This window comes from Bos mutus, chromosome X, assembly GCF_027580195.1.
Source record: "Bos mutus isolate GX-2022 chromosome X, NWIPB_WYAK_1.1, whole genome shotgun sequence".
Classification (NCBI taxonomy): domain Eukaryota; kingdom Metazoa; phylum Chordata; class Mammalia; order Artiodactyla; family Bovidae; genus Bos; species Bos mutus.
Window position 1 is genome coordinate 25,410,567 of NC_091646.1, and position 17,485 is coordinate 25,428,051.

General features: G+C 42.3%; 1 protein-coding gene across 1 annotated transcript in view; it reads right to left on the reverse strand.

Moving 5' to 3' along the window:
• LOC138986475 (serine/arginine repetitive matrix protein 3-like) overlaps window positions 1-17,485 on the reverse strand; it is an 80,745-nt gene that overhangs the window by 41,714 nt on the left and 21,546 nt on the right. The window contains exons 4-7 of the mRNA XM_070366558.1: window positions 7,784-7,893; window positions 3,112-3,194; window positions 2,210-2,931; window positions 1,957-2,107 (exon numbers count right to left, since the gene is read on the reverse strand). Coding sequence (XP_070222659.1) covers window positions 1,957-2,107; window positions 2,210-2,931; window positions 3,112-3,194; window positions 7,784-7,893 — 1,066 coding nt within the window. The remainder of the gene's footprint in view (window positions 1-1,956; window positions 2,108-2,209; window positions 2,932-3,111; window positions 3,195-7,783; window positions 7,894-17,485) is intronic.

A 17,485-nucleotide genomic window follows, 5' to 3' on the forward strand; every position in this document is an offset into this window, starting at 1 on the left:
ATTTAAAAATTCAAAAGATAGGGAAATCAGATAATGAAACAAAGCAAGGAGCCATAAAAAATACTGAACAGTAAGGAGTTCCTAAACCCTAAACCATGTAAATCAAATAAAGACAAATCAAATAAGGACCAGAAACCATATAAATCAAATAAAGTCAAGACAAATGCAATAAAGACCAGAAACCATTTTCTCCGCAGCACGCAGGGTTCCCCAGAACCAAACTTGATCGGGAGGTGCTCACTCTGCTGACGCACGCACGCAGGCAGCGCGTGCACACAATGGAGCGAGCGAGCAGTACTGAGACAGAGACGAACTTCACATGCGGACTGTTCCACTCCCCGAAGGAAAGGAGAGCACGGTGGGAAAGTTTTCCCACTTTCTTCCACATCAGACAGAGCAAAACTGTAGTTGATAAGGCAAACTACTAATTCTCTGGATATAATAGAAGGCAGAACTGAATGAATGGGGTGAGGGGCAGTGGCTGGGGAGAAGGAGAGAGGGAAGGAGAGGGTGGCGTGAGAAGAAGGAAGTTTGAGGCATTTTGTAAAGCTTGAATGGATTAACCTTTTAAAAGGCCCTAATGTCTCGCATTTCCCTTTTGCTTCCTTTTCTTTTCTTTTTTTTAAATTAACTACACATCGATTTCCTGGGACTCAACCCAGACTTGTCCTATATTTAGCTGAAAGGCCTGGTACTTAGGACACACAGGAGTCCTAGGTTAGATATATGTCCGATACAAACAGTCCTTTTGGGGGAAAGCATTTTAAAAATCACTTTTTTCGTGTGATCATGCATCAAATATGACCAACTGTTTTTTTTAAAAGATGAATTCCATGCATTATTTAGTAAATTGAGGCCCCAATCCATGGAGCTTTGATTTCTACTAGCAACATAAGCTATTTACTAAACATTTTTTCTAAACTTAGAAAACGTTTGCTTTCACATTTTTAGAAGATAATGAGGCTTAAGTGTTTCTAGTCTTTTACCTATTCATAAGTGGGGGTGTTTAGGCTGTCTAGCAAAGGAAAAAAAATAAAACGTGAATGCTTAAAAGCTACTCAACTTGGATAACATTTAGTAGATAGCTTGAAATGCACCGATTTAAAAACCCAACAACCCAACAATGCAGAAAGTTTGTGGACATAGCTTGTTTCTTCTTTAGTAAAATGAAAATGTAAGGGGGGAGGGCTGGTAAGATGTAAAAGATAAACAGTTAGGTCCCAGGCCGTAATATCTTGTCGTCCAGGACAAAAAGCTTTGCAACAACCACACTGCCATAGCCCTCCGGTGGGAAAGGCAGGGGGCGGGGGCGGGAGAGTCATCACCTCGGCTGCTCTAACTTAGGACCCTGCGTTTCTCACACCCCACTACGGGCTGGGCCCAGTGTGGGGAGCGAGACATAACTTGGCCCCAAAGCAGCAGCCCCAAAAGGGGAAAAAAGTCACCTCGCTCTTTGCTCTACGCACACAGGAAGAGCCCAATTCAAAGCCGCCACCACCGACACCCCCTTGCCTTGCTCTGCCCCAACTTGTGTCGTGTGTGTGTGTGTGTGTGTGTGTGTGTGTGTGTAAGCACCACTTGCGTTTTACCCCACGAATTCCGAAACACCTCCATCTCTCCCAAGTGAAGTGCTTCCATTCCCACCCCCACAAGCGCACCAGCTCAGCCGGCGCAGGTGTCCCGCCCCTGCCTATTTTAACGCCCCCCCTCAGCCCCCGGCATCCCCAACGAGCCGCGCGCCCCAGTCCCTCCTCGCCCGGCCGGCGCACTGCACCGCCTAGCTTACACGCCGGGAAACACCGAGAGCTCTCTGTCCGGGTCACCTGGCCGGAGCGCCTGGCCCGGCTTCGGTCGGGGAAGCCCCGGGCCGCCTCTCGTCGCCGGCGCCCAGCGCGGAGCGCGCCCCGAGCTCCCCGGCAGTCACGTGGACGGCGGGGGCGGCCCGGGCGTCCTCACCTGCATCCCGGGCACTTGGACCGCCACCGGTGAGTGGGCCATGAAGGCGAAAGCGGCTCCGCGCGGCTTCGGCGGCGGCGGCGCCTCGGGCTCCGACTGGCTCCTCCTCCGGGGGTAGGTCGGCGGCCCTCTCAGGCTTTTCGACCCGGGCCTGGAAGGACACACACGAGTTGGGTGACGGGGCGGGGGGCGCGCGCGGCCCGGGGCCGGGAGGTGGGCGGTCCGCCGCGAGGCTCCCCGGGACTCAGTCTACCTTTCTGGCGCCCGCCCGCCGCTCTGGCCGCCGCCTCCGCTGCCGCTGCTGTTGCTCCTGAGGGCCGGACGCCGTGTGTGGCAGTGGCCGGGACCTGGGCTCCAGTGATGCCGCTCGTCGGCGCCTCGCCGCTTTAGGAAGAGGAGGTGGAGGCGCCCCAGCCACCCGCCCGCTCGCCGGGCCCGGGAGGCGGTTGGGGGCGGTTCCGCCGCTGGCCCTGCCCCCGCCCCGCCGCCGGGCGGTGTCAGGAGAGCTAGGACTGCGCTGGGAAGGGGCTCGGCTGGGGCTCCTGGAGCCCGAGAAGAGGGAGGCTTTCTTGGCCCACTGAGAGGAGAGCTCGGGGACTGGGGGGCGTGGAGCACGCCTCGGCCTGGAGAGAGAAGGGAAGAGTTCGGGTGACCCGCGGGGTCCGAGGGCGTCCCGGACGCGGCCACGTTGCAGGCAGGCTTGCGAGGGCACGGGCGGCGCAGCCTCGGAGAAGTGTTGAGTTGAAACTTGGCGGGTGTCGGAATTTCTTCTCGAGTCCTCGACGTGGTCGAGGGCGGGGGCACAGACAGCCGCCGAGTCCGAGTCGGCGGACCCCTGCTGTCTCCCGCGGTCCGGTGTCCCCAGCTGGGGCCGCGCCGCTGGGCGGGGTCCGTGGCCGCTCTCCTCTTTCCGGATTCCCCGCCCCCCGTCAGGCTTCAGGTGCTTTAGAACTGGGGTTACCCCTACCTCTTGGGCTACCGGTTGGGCGGTTGTGGGGGAGGGCGACCAGACTGGGGCTTCTCCTCATCACAAGCACGTGTAAGAGACGGAAGTTGGAAAACAGATGGCACCTCGGCAGAAAAATGAATGAGGAAATAGAGGCCTGGGAAATGAGATTGGGTCATTCGCAGGACATATTATTGAATTCAGCATACAAAGCAGTGGTTTGGGCAAGTCCCTGCCTCCACCCCATTTGAAGTTCCACTCCAGCAGGGAGGCAGACTCTTCGGAGAGTAACCTAACAGTAACGAGATTGAAAATAATAATAATAATAATAACAATTGCAGTCATCTCATTAGGAAGGCACCTTTGGGAAACCACAAGTGCCAGTTTAAAATGAGGATGGAGTTCCCTAACTTGCAGGTTATTGTAGGGCTGTACCCACCATGGTGTTGGGGCTCTGGCAGACGGGAAATGTTTGTCTTGTTCCTTTTGAATCTGTCTCAAAAGATAGCATATCATTGTTATCAATATATTTAGCTATCATTAATGAATTCCATTTTCCTTCTGTCAGGGACCGCTAAGTGCTATATATATATATATATATATATATATATATATGTATATGTGTGTGTGTGTGTGTGTGTGTGTGTGTCTTACCTTACTGAATCTTTACAAGGGCCCTCTGAGGTCATATTACCTTTCTTCCATTTTACTGAAATGCAAAAAAAGGCTCAGTGAGTTTGAATAATTTGACCCAAATATCACATAATTAAGAAGTGGGAGGGCTGGGAATTCAAACTCAGGTCCTTTTGACTTTTAAGATCTGCTCTCTTAACAACTGTCAAGTATACAAAACAGTATCGTTAACTATAAGTCACAATGCCATACATCACATCCCCAGAATGTAACAATCTTTTAACTGGAAATTTAATCCCTTTGACCACCTTCACCTGTTTCCCACATCACCCTCCCCTGGCAACCACCAATCTACCCTCTGTTTTTGTAAGTTTGGTATTTTTTTAGATTCCCTGTATAAGTGAGCTCATACCGTAGTTGTCTTTCTCTGTCTGACATTTCACTTAGCATAACTCCCTCAAAGTCCATCCACACTGTCACAAATGGCAGAATTTCCTTTTATAGCCAAATAATATTCCTTTGCATGTATATACAGCACACTGTCTTTATCCATTCAGATGATAAAGGATATCCTCAATTCCAGGCCCTCAGTACTTCCAACCTGATGATAGGCCTCAATCCAGTCTGGATTTCCCACCAGCCCGGTTCACTTAATGCCATCCTGACCAGAAACCCACAGTGCCATGTAAACTTCAGTGTCCATAGCAGTTCCCTGGGATTCTTTTTAAAGTGCAGATTTTGATTTAGCAAGCTTGTAGTGCATCCAAGATTCTGCATTGCTAACCGGTCCCTGGGTGGTACGATAATGCTGATTCTTAGAGCACATCTTGAGTAGCAAGGGTTTGAATCAAGCTCCATCATTTAAGGCTCATCTCCTGTCCCATCCCCACTGATTCTTCCGCATTGCTGCAAGCCTTCCTTCAGACTCTTCCTATTGCATGTTGGTGGGAGCAGCACTCACATTGTAGTTCTTTTCTCTTATGCATTTCATTTGCTTCTCTTACATAAGAATTCTTTGGATAGAATGTCAGCTTTTTGAGGGCAAGATTTTTGTTGGTTATGTTCACTGCTGTATCCTCAGAGCCTAGAACAATGTATGGCACACAGGAAACCCTCAGTAGATATTTATTGAATGAATGAATGGATGGATTTCCTTTCAATTCTTCACTGAGTTTGGTATAGTGCCAGTTGGTATAGGGTTTTATTGATAGCCTGGTTCAACTCTTTCATTTTTCTGTCTCCTAAATTCTTTTCTGTTACTTTAATTTCACAACTACTTAAAAGGGCAAGTTGTATAATTTTAATAAATAAGGTAAACATATCTAAGAAGTGACTTTTCCTGACACGATTTTGTGCTAGAGTTATGTAAACATGTGGAAGACTGAATGCTACCTTTTGAGACCTGAACTATCGAGGCATTTCCTTAAAAACACTGCGTTTGAGATCTTGCTGAACTTTCTACCTTTCTCTAGCTTTTGTGCTATTAAATAAACTATGTGCTGTTATTATTATTGATAGAGATCTCTTGGGTTTTTACATGGAGTTACTTGTAATTACTTTGGCCACCTCATGCGAAGAGTTGACTCATTGGAAAAGACCCTGATGCTGGGAGGGATTGGGGGCAGGAGGAGAAGGGGATGACAGAGGATGAGATGGCTGGATGGCATCACTGACTCGATGGACGTGAGTCTGAGTGAACTCCGGGAGTTGGTGATGGACAGGGAGGCCTGGCGTGCTGCGATTCATGGGGTCGCAAAGAGTCGGACACGACTGAGTGACTGAACTGAACTTGTAATTTGCTTATGCTTTTTCATGTGTCTATTTCTTAATTTAAACAAAATGACAAGAAACTCAAGGATGCTTTTGTTATCCCCCACACAAAAGGGCACTTGAATATTTTTACTCCAAAATGTCAGCCTAGAGTCTGATAATATATTACAATGTGTTCCCACAGCTTGAAGGGAGATACCATATCTTATGTTCTGAGTAGCCCCAGAGGGTGTGACATAGTGTCTGAGATCAGATTTGGTACTTGCTTGATTGATGTGACCTGAGTGGCTATGAATACTTAATAGCCATATAAATAAAGTAAAATTATATACTAATTATATGCTTAATTATATATTAAGCAAAGTCAGTGAATTCCAAGTTACACTGTGTCCTTGAGCCCAACAGAAGTTAATAATTAAAATTAACAACCTGTGGCCTCAGTTTCTTGACATTTGTCATGCCCCCAATATTAAATATTTGACTTTTCCTATGTTTATAAATATTTACTGAGTGGATTGGGCCCATAGCTAAAGTGCAGATAGACAAAAGTGGCCAAACTTTAATGTAGGCAATAATGGGGTCATGCATTAGGACCATGGTTCTCAACCAGGGGAAGATTTGCTTCCTGGAGACATTTTTGGTTGTCAGAAATTAGGGGGTGGCAAGGACGCTACTGGTAGCAGGTAGAGGTCAGAGACAGTCGTGCCCGACTCATTGCGACCCCATGGACTGCAGCCCACCAGGCTCCTCTGTCCATGAGATTTTCCAGGCAAGGATACTGGAGTGGGCTGCCATTTCCTTCTCTAGTGGATCTTTCCAACCCAGGGATCAAACCCAGGTCTCCTGCACTGCAGGCAGATTCTTTACTGACTGAGCTATAAGGGAAGCCCAGTCTGATGCACAGGGCAGCCCTTACAACTCAGGATTAGCCAGCCCTAAACGTCAGTGGTGGAGAAGGCAATGGCAACCCACTCCAGTACTCTTGCCTGGAGGATCCCATGGATGGAGGAGCCTGGTGGGCTGCAGTCCATGGGGTCGCTAAGAGTCAGACACGACTGAGCCACTTCACTTTCACTTTTCACTTTTATGCACTGGAGAAGGAAATGGCAACCCACTCCAGTGTTCTTGCCTGGAGAATCTCAGGGACGGCAGAGCCTGGTGGGCTGCCGTCCATGGGGTCGCACAGAGTAGGACACGACTGAAGTGACTTAGCAGCAGCAGCAGCAGCAGCAAATGTCAGTGGTGCCTGCGTTTGAAACACCATGCTCTATACTCTTTGCATTAGGGGTTACTAACCAGGTAACAGACCTAAGAATCCCTATTTCCTAAATATTTCAGTTCAGTGTGGTGGGTGGGGTTAAAACAAACAAACAATCCCATGGGATACTGGGCCACATCAAGGGAGTACTGGAAACAAAGCAGTATTTTTAAGCTACCTTTGTATAAACTATAGATCGTCTGCCACCAACGAGTGACTACTACTTAATGAAAACTACTATTGAACAGAAGATAACTTTAGGAAAAATTTAATGATTTGTGTTTTAAGAATTTTATCATGGGTATGTTCTAATGTACAAGGCATTACCTGGGAGCCTTCAAATATATTACCTCATTGAGATAAATTTGACCTCTTATACCACTTTATCAAATTTAAAGGTAGGGTTTCATATTGTGGACTATCACATTTTGAGACTAATGACTACATTAAAATGGATAAAGTTCGTATGTGTCTGAAGTGAAGAGAAGTTGATACAAGTATCTGAATTTCTTTCAATTATCTGAGTATTTGAAACTACAGGAAATTATCTGGGTAATTCTAGAACCTCGCCATCCAGTGATAGGAATATTTTGATGTAAGCTACTAGACTTTATTAATATTTGGAAATATACCATTCACCGGTTCTTTTTCTTTTTCTTTTTGTGTACGTGACACTGTGACTCTCTTTACTCTCTGTGGGTATCAAATTGGAAACCACAAAATAATAATAGTTCTTGCAGATGTTGTAGCCTAGCTATTGTTCCAGCAAAGCATCCCAATGAAAAACATATTGAATCAATTCTTGGTCAAGGAGAATTAAACCTGTGTAATTGCTTAATTCTCCTGAATAACCTTGCACTTTGGGGGCTCACACAGTACTCTGCCATAGTAATAGCACAGCTGACTTTTCTTGCTAGCTTTACTTCCTGATGCTGCTGAGGGGAGTAGAGCAACAGAGGAGGTGGGTGGAAGCAGATTGCTGTTTAAGCGGTTTCCTGCTTAGAACATTTCTTTACATATACGCTTCGAAATATTTGCATTTAGATATGAAAAGAATTGAGCTCATTACTTCTTGCCTTTACCAATTGGTTCCAAAACTGAGAGGTAGACCTGGCCTGAACATTTTATTCACATGTAGAGATAGAAGTCGAAAGATAGAAGGATAAGAAATAACTTCCTGGTTCCAGTTTGGCTGCCTGCCTAAACTCACACGGTCTCACTGTTGATCATCAGAGGCCTTGGATCCAAGGTGAAAGGCCTCAGAAGTTTGCCAGCCTTCACTCACGGTCTCCTCAATGACGACAGACCGCTGCTTGCTGTACCACTCATCCTAAAATTGTGTTTTGTATGGCTATAGGGTACAAGAGGAGACTAGGGACTTTCTTAGAAGAGATTCTTTGGGAGACTAGGCTCTTTGTAATGAAGTCAGGTAGCTTCTTTGTACTCTCCAGAGTGCATATTTTAGCCACAGGAGAACCATTCATGGGTTACCATGAAACGATGCTAGACAACCAATTTGGGTGATACTTTCCCCCTTGGAATTAACTTTTTTTGAAATGAATTGACCACTTGTTCTTTAATTTGTAGGCTTCTTGAGAAAACAGTTCTAGTCAAAGGTGGCAGTTAAAAACAGGAAAAAAAAACTGGCAGTTGAGACCGAATAGGAAGTGACTATGCCATCAGCTCACGCTGAGGAAAAGGAAGTTGTCGCCAGGACCTCTAAGAAAGGCAGCTGTGTAAAAATTACCCTTCAACTTGCTCACTGAGGTTCTGTCACCCTGCGGTAGAAGCTGCCATGGTTTTATTGCTTCTGTACTCAGAGAACATGAACAGAACTGGAGCATAGCAGGCAGTCTTTACAGGACCGTTATCAGGGACTACCAGTAATTTCTGGGGCAGAAACTCAGCATTGTAGACAAGCAAAGCTCCCACTCTACTCATTTGTTTTTCTTAAAATCGATATTTTAAGATTAGTTAGAATTTAGTATGTTCCACCATGAGGCACATTACAGGAGTGCAACTATAGAGTGCAACGGGATTTTCAGTGAGAAATAGGAGATGGAAATTGTTTTTTATATACTTTCACTTGGGCCCTAGAGCCAGTCTAGGCTACACCACCTTTCCCTTTCTCCTCTCTTCTCTTCCCTTCTTTGCTTTCTCACATACTTCCTGAGCACAGTGCCAGTAACTGTGCTAAGTGCTTGGAGTAGAAAGAAATGCAGAGTTTGCTTTCTTTCAAGACATACCACACACGCACACACAAAAGACAAGGAACACTCAGTAACCTTTAAAAAATGTGAAAAGTACTTTAAAAATAAAATTTAAAAAAAACAAGGAGCACTCAGAGTGATACAGAATGATAGTAGCAAGTAATTTCAAAAAGGTTACAGCAACAGGCACCAGAGGGCAATTCATTTTATTTGTGTGGATCCTGGAAGGCTTCTCAAAAAAGGTGATATTTGCACTTTGCCTTGAAAAATGGATAGGAGGTAGCTAGGTAGAGAAATGGGGAAAGGGAGTGGAGAAGAAAGAGCATTCCAGATAGAAGGAACAGCGTGCGCAAATGCCAGAGCGAGGTGTGTGTTCCCTTCACCTGGTGACCTGGTTACATTACAGATACTGTGCTCCATTTGTATAGGTTCTGATTTTGTAGGTCTGGGATGAAGAAAGGGTATTTGTATTTTATTAAAAAAAAAACTCCCCAGGTAAGATTATGATATGTCCTCTTGGTTATAAACCACTAGCTCAGAGGAATGACAAGCTCTCTTTGAGGATGATCTGGTAGTTTGGTTTAACAAGCAGAGGCCTGTTAAATGAGACAGCCCAGCAGTGAGGTTGGAAGAAGAGTGAGGGGCAGACTGTGAGCCTCGTCTGCCATGCCCAAAACTTTAGACTTGATCCCGTAGGCTCCTAGGAGCACTGAGTGGTTTCAAGGAAGAGGGGAATTTGCTCCAGATTTGTATTTTCAAGAAAAAAAAAAAATAACCACGCTTTATTTAGTATATATAGGATAAATTGGATATAGGAGACACTGGAAGCAGAGGGACCTATTAGTCTATTAGGAAGCCATTGTAAAAATACAGGAGAAGGATTAAACTAAATTAATGGCTGTGAGAGTGAAGAGGAGGGGATAGATTCCAGAAGCAATTTGGAGGTGACACCAACAGCATTTGGTTGATTGGATGTAGACAAGACCAGAGGGAGAATTTTAAAATGCCAGAGACATCAAGCTTAGGGAAATGGGTAAATGTTGATGCCTGGAACTGAGCCAGGGCATCCAGCAGGAAGACCAGGTTTGAAGGAAAGATAAGGAGTTTAGTTTGGGGACACTGAATTTAAGGTGCCTGTATGATGTCTAAGTGGAGATGTTTAGAAGGCAGTTGAAAATAACAAGAGGTCAGATTGCAAATACACATCTGAGAATTGCAAAGAGAAATGCTTTGTAACCTCATGGCAAGAAGTCAATACAGGGCATAAAAAATAGAAATCAAGTTGGGACCGTTCACTTCCTATATAGAAAATCACTTCTTGAATAATTATTCTATGTTTTGGTCCAGTCAAATGCTGTCATGCCTACAGACATAATATCTATCTGCAAAAACTATACACTTTTCTTCAAAGTAATGATAGTTAATCTCATGTCCATAAGATGATATCACTAAATACTTCTGCTGTGTCCCTGCATACATAGATTACCCTTTGAATGCATGATAGTGACAATAAAGAAAGGAATGAGCAAAGGACAGAAATGATGTGAAGAGATCTGAATGCTATGTTGCCAAGTTTTCTGGGATGGTTTTCTCGCATGCAACTGTAAAATAGATTATTGTGCGCCAGAACAGTTTGTATTATATTTCCCCTCCTACACTCAAAAGAAAATGAGGTGGGAGATGACATGCATGCCTGGTTTCATGGAGCCAAGTTAGTGTCTTCTACAATGAAAAGAAAAACAGGAACAATTTATTGCAATCTAAAGCACAGATTACTGGCAAAATCATGATGTTTGCCTGCTGTGAAAGTGCACGGCAACTTTAGTTAATATTTCTTCAATTTTTCAGAATCATTCATACCATTCTGGTTCTTCCATTTTTTCTGAGCTATTGACCTTTTATGAAACTTCACACATCCCTATAGTTTACCATATGTGAAGGTAAGCATTCAAGTGGCCAAATGCCAACTTGAAATTAACACAGATAAATCATGCTTTTCGTATAAATTGTGAAAATAGTGGTAGACATTTACAATCTGAGATCATGAAAGCAGATACAAATAGATTGCATTTTAAATATTTTGTACAATGCATTTTATTATGTGTTTGGGTTTTTCTCAGGTGTTACAAGAAACTGAAATATACCAGCTCTTAAATTTTAAAGTAACTTTTGCATCAACAGTATACAGAATCCTTCTATGCAAATACAGAGAAATGAGTGCTTAGTATGTTGTGAAGGATGGATTTACTTCATGAAACATATGCTAAAAAGAGATTATTTTTTTCTTTTTTTACCAGACTCTCAAAACATAAAAGGTTCATGCTGTATGGAAAGGTCATTAGTATGAACAATAACAGAAGAAACTGTGTCTGGGTTGTAAAATGCTGGGCTATTTATTGAATATGTTTCCTAGTTAAGAAAAGAGTAAGGTATTCAGTGTGAGTATGCATAACAATACACTTCAGGATCACTCTTCTACTTTGGTTCTGCACATAGTAAATTATGTATAAAGTAGTTCTTTCATTGTCCTTTTTAAAGCAAGAAGCTCAAGTCAAACTTGTATTAATGTAAATAGAGGAATCAAAGCTATTATTTATATAGTGCTTACTCTGTGTCAGGCATGGTTGCAATTAACATTTATCCTCACCACAATCCATGAGCTAGGTACTACTATCATAATATCGTTCCCATTTTACGGTTGATGAAACTGAGGCAGAGAGAGACTAAGTATCTCATCCAAGGTAGGGTTGCCAGATAAATTACAGGATGCCCAATTGAATTTAAATTTCAATAAGCAATGAATAATTCTGGATGAGACATATACTTTTAAAATATTATTTTCTGAAATTCAGATTCGACTGACTGTCTGGCATTTTTATTTGCTAAATCTGACAACCCTACAAGCAAAGGTCATATAGTTATTTAGAAGTGGAGCCAGAATGAACCCAGGGAGTGTGACATGAGAATTCATGCCTGTATTGACATATGTACACTATCATATGTAAAATAGATAGCTGGTGAGAAGTTGCTATGTCACACAAGGAGTCCAGCCTGGTGCTCTGTGATGACCTTGAGGGGTGGGATGGGTTGAGGGGAGGGAGGCTCAAGAGGGAGCTGATATATGTGTAATTATGGCTGATTTGCATTGTTGTATAGCAGAAACCAACACAACACTGTAATTTTCCTCCAATTAAAAAATAAATAAAAAGATATAAAAAAGAATTCATGCTTGTAACCACTCTGCTTTTACTGATTATAAGGAATGAAGGGTAGAGTGCTTTATTACCTATATATGGAATATTGAAAAATATGACTCGTGAATACCTCATGGACAGGATCATAGATTTATAAATTTGAATTTATTTAATTTACTCTAATTTGTACTATTGTTTGGACACAGTATTTATAGTGAGAATTTTTGTTTTGAAACTGATAAGACCCATAACATTTTTGAACTAATTTCTTTCTTCAGTGCTCTCTAAGGAAAGAGACTAAAGAAAAAGTGTGATTCAATGTGATGAGTGGAATTAACTGATCAGTATTATTGTTCCAAACACCTTTCTCGTCCTTCAAAAAGCAGCTTTTGTGTTGTGTATAAAGAGTAAGAGCATTCTCTCAGTAAGTGCTTTTTAAAAGAAAAATATGTCATATATTTACTCACACCATTTTCTCCTCTCTTTCTCTGATAGTTTTACTTGAGAACAGGCAAAGGGACATCAGCTTTTTGAAAGGTAATGCAATGTAATGGAAATAACATGAGCTTTGGAGCCAGGCAGAGCTTATTAGTTGTGTGAACTGGTCTGAGCCTCGTTTTCCTCATCTACAAAATGGCGATTATGAATGCCTTTTCCAAATGGTGATGATGAAGATTAACTGAGCTGATGAACATAAACTTCTCTAATGTGATCCAATACAGAACTGACACTTGCACAAACAGCGGTAGTTCCTTCCTCCTGTACATTTGCCCCTTCCCCGGGCCTCCAGTACTCTTCAGCAACCCTCGTGAATCTTTGAAAATCTTCCGCTTATTTATGAAAGCTTTTTGACTTGTCCAGAGGTTACATAGCAATCAGAGGTAGAGTCAGTTGGAATCCAGAGTGCTTAAGATGTTTTTCTTTCTTTTGTGATTTTTTTGGGGGAATCTCTAAAATGTTTAGGTTAAAACAGAAAACCACAGTGTGATTTCTGCTCTTAGAGATTAGTTGTGAGGATTTGGGAGGTGTTTTGTTCCCCCTACATTGAGAATGTTCTTAGAATTTCAAGTAGGGGTTTATATACTTCAGTTTCATGGGGAAAGTCACCATGGATATTTCTGAGGGACACAGAAAGGCACAAAAAGAAACGGTAAGAGCAGGGAAATTATGTCATTAAAGCATTTTCCTGTGTATATGTGTGTGCACGTGCATGTATGTTGTTGAAGCAAGAGGTGGTGATATATGATGAGGGAAAACACAAAAGTTACTATAATAAAATAAAATGCAGTTATGATCAAATACAAAGTCATTATAATATTAGAAAGCAAATCACTTTGCTATTGAAAAAAAAAATCAATCCAGGCAAGTGCTATATAGTGTACTAAGTAAGAACATGGACTGTGGAGTCAGACTACTTAAGTTCAAATTCCGGTCTTGTTTACACACTAGCTCCGTGATCGTCAGGAAGTTCTTTCATTCTCTGTATTTCAGTTTCCTCATCTGTCAAATGTGGGTAATAATAATAATACCTATCTAATTGAGTTGACTTAAGGTCCATAATGTGTGTTATTTTTTCCTTTAAATTTTATTGAAGTATGCCATACATACAGAAAGTTACACAGATCATGTGCCAAACAGCTCAGTGAATTTCACAAGATTAGCACATTCCTGTATGTCACCCCGATCAAGAAACAGAACACTGCTTGCACCCCAGAAGTCTTCTTGATGCCCTCATCGAGTCATTACCTCCTTCAGCCCAAACGTATCCACTTCTTGTCTTCAAACATTGTGGATTCCTATTGTCTACCTTTGAACTTTAAATGAAGACCTATGTGATATGCTTAGAACAGTGCCTAGTGCTGGTGCTTAGTCACTTTCAGTCGTGTTCAACTCTTGCGACCCCATGGACTGTAGCCCACCAGGCTGTCTGTCCATGGGGTTTTCCAGGCAAGAATACGGGAGTGGGTTGCCATTTCTTTCTCCAGGGGATCTTCCTGACCCAGGGATCGAACCCACGTCTCTTATGTCTGCTACATTGGCAGGTGAATTCTTTACCACTAACACCACCTGGGAAGGAAGCCCTGGCACACAGTAACACAATATAAGCTTTCCAAAGTGATTTTAACCATAACAAGAAAGAAGGTATGTTTGGGGAGTAGAATTCTTAATAGGAATAACGCAATCGAAAGCAAATCTGTGAGCTAAAGGAAGTGCCAACAGTTAAATATGAGATATTGAAAGTGAAAGTGAAGTCGCTCAGTTGTGTCTGACTCCTTGCGACCCCGTGGACTGTAGCCTACCAGGCTTCTCCGTCCATTGGATTCTCCAGGCAAGAATACTGGAGTGGGTTGCCATTTCCTTCTCCAAGGGATCTTCCTGACCCAGGGATCGGAACACAGGTCTCTCGCATTGCAGGCAGACGCTTTAACCTCTGAGCCACCAGGGATATTAAGCTTCTCTTAAAAATGTTAGAGTTCTTGAGAACATTTTGTTTCTATAAATTATATTTATTGTATATTCCCTGGTAAGAAAATACATTCCATTTGAGACATCAGAGAAAACATATGCCCAAATATTTTAACACAATCTAGAATAAGCATTTTATTCAAATTGTTAAAAGACTGATAAATGAAAAATGAGTTTGGCAGGAGCCTTTTCAGGCCTCAATTTCCTCGTTGTAAAATGGAGAGACTTGGTCCATCTCTAAGGTTCCTTCCAGCACTGACATTTAATGATTATATTAAAAAATTTTCTTAAAAAGCAAAATCTGGAAATCTCTGAGTCATTGTTTTATAGCCAAATAATAAATCTAGAGTCACAGACAAACATGACCTTTCAGAAGAAAGACAGCAGGGTTTCTGTAAGAGAAAAATCATGTCTGACTAATCTATTAGTAAATAACATATTGACAAAGAGAAACCAGGAGATAGAGTTTACATAGACTTTTAAAAAAGCTTTTGACAAGCTTCCATACGGTTGACATTTTTGTTGCTCTTAAATGAGTTGTTACGGGACTTGGGGAAACATTTTGCCATGAAAGGTGAGCTAACTTACATAATGAAATGGAGGATTGGAAAAAGTGGGTGCTTCTCTGGATGGAGAGGTGTCAGCATTAAGATTCACATGGTCCCTGCCTTACTTAAATGTTATGAGTCGTGTAAAGTAGGATATACACAGTGGTGTTTCTGTGATTGTAGCTGGCACTAAGCTCTTCTCAGTAGTGAAGTGGTAACCTGGCACAGGATAAATTGCAAGCAAACCTCTCAAAATTGAGGGAGTAGGGAAAAGGTACAATACATTACCTCAGCAAGGTAAAACATTTATTTAAAAAATCCTAACTATACAATACCTATAATAAGATCTGTTGTTACTTATGGCTCTGGAAAGAGACCTAGGAGTTGTAGATATTTCTAGAACAATTTCAGGTGACTGTGCCATTTTGGCTGGTGAGGTCAACAAGATGCTCAAGAGGTCAACAAGATGTGTCAATAGAAAACAGACTAGAAACAATACCATACTATCCTATTTTTGAAAAAACAATTAAACCTCGTACAGCCTTGTCTGGAACAGAATATTTAATTCTGGGGGTTTTAATTTAAGAAAGGGAAAATGTACCTCAAGAATGGAGTGAGAAGGTGCTATTCTGAGACAGCCTCAAAGTGTTAGGATTCTTTAACCCAGGAAGATGAAGATGGAGGCAATGGCCAAAGTTCACTAACAGTGCTAATTTAGTACTCACTCCGTGCCTGGTCTAAACACTTGATGTGTATTGAATCTTTCAATACCTATTATCCCTATAAGGTAGGTCCCACTCGTATCCTCTTTATGAAAGCATCATATAGGGTATGTACAGAGTAAATAGTAATCGGAACTATTCACTGGCTGGAGCTCGGAATAGACCTTAAAAGTCAAAAGAGTCGTTGGTGGGAATGCAAACTAGTACAGCCACTATAGAGAACAGTGTGGAGATTCCTTAAAAAACTGGGAATAGAACTGTCATATGACCCAGCAATCCCACTGCTGGGCATACACACCGAGGAAACCAGAATTGAAAGAGACACGTGTACCCAAATGTTCATCACAGCACTGTTTACAATAGCCAGGACATGGAAGCAACCTAGATGTCCATCAGCAGATGAATGGATAAGAAAGCTGTGGTACATATACACAATGGAGTATTACTCAGCCATTAAAAAGAATACATGTGAATCAGTTCTAATGAGGTGGATGAAACTGGAGCCTATTATACAGAGTGAAGTAAGCCAGAAAGAAAAACACCAATACAGTATACTAACGCATATATATGGAGTTTAGAAAGATGATAACGATAACCGTATGCAAGACAGCAAAAGAGACACAGATGTATAGAACAGTCTTTTGGACTCTGTGGGAGAGGGAGGGGGGAATAATTTGGGAGAATGGCATTAAAACATGTATAATATTATATAAGAAACAAATCGCCAGTCCAAGTTCGATGCAGGATACAGGAAGCTTGGGGCTGGTGCACTGGGATGACCCAGAGGGATGGTATGGGGAGGGAGGTGGGAGGGCGGTTCAGGATGGGGAACACATGTACGCCCGTGGTGGATGCATGTTGATGTATAGCAAATCCAATGCAATATAGTAAAGTAAAAAATAATAATAATAAATAAAAATAAAAAGATCTTTAAAAAAAAAAAAAAAAGTCAAAAGAGTCAAATCCAAGGCAAACAAAAGGAAGTGAGACTTTACACAGTAGGCAGAAAAACCTAGGGAGCTCACCACCCCAAGCAAAAGTACATGTTGAGCTGAAAAGAGATTCCAAGAAGGATTTAGACTATATTGGTAGACTATAAAACCAAAATAGCTTGTGAAGAGAATCCTGTGAAATATCCGTAATCTTTGAGGCTGTCATTAATGAGGACCACCACACCCTTTCCACTCCTACTGCCAAAATTTCTCTGAGTCCCCCTGTACAAATTCTGGGCTGGATGGGCCAGAAATTTGGCCAAGTGTGGCTTTTCCTTTTAATTATGACATAAGTAGGGAATGGTACATGAATTCCCTGTGGGCATTTCAAGACGGTTGTAATTTATGCTATACTTGAATGTCTTCATTGATACACAGAATCCTATTTTAAGCAAAGCTTAGCCCTGTAGAAATGGATCTTTTTCCAAACATTACTTGCAGAAGAGTGAATTGCCACACAGAGAGCAGGTAGAGGGGGTTTGCTTTAATATCCAGCCTCTAGTCAGTATTTATTTGGGGTTATTTCATAATAAAGAAAGAAAGAAAATAAATTTCATACAAGGAAAAAGACATAGCTTAAAATAATACTCCTGTGTAAAAACCATCACATGAAAACTTACATGATATCTTCTCTGTCAGATCAATCTTTATGGAACTCAAGCACAGACCATCTAGTATTGCTGAGGGCTTCTTGGGTCTTGTTGGTATAACACTGCTGGATTCCACAGAATGCACCAACTTCCTCCCTTGGCTTGCTGACCTCTACCTTTTTGAAACATTGTACGTGCTC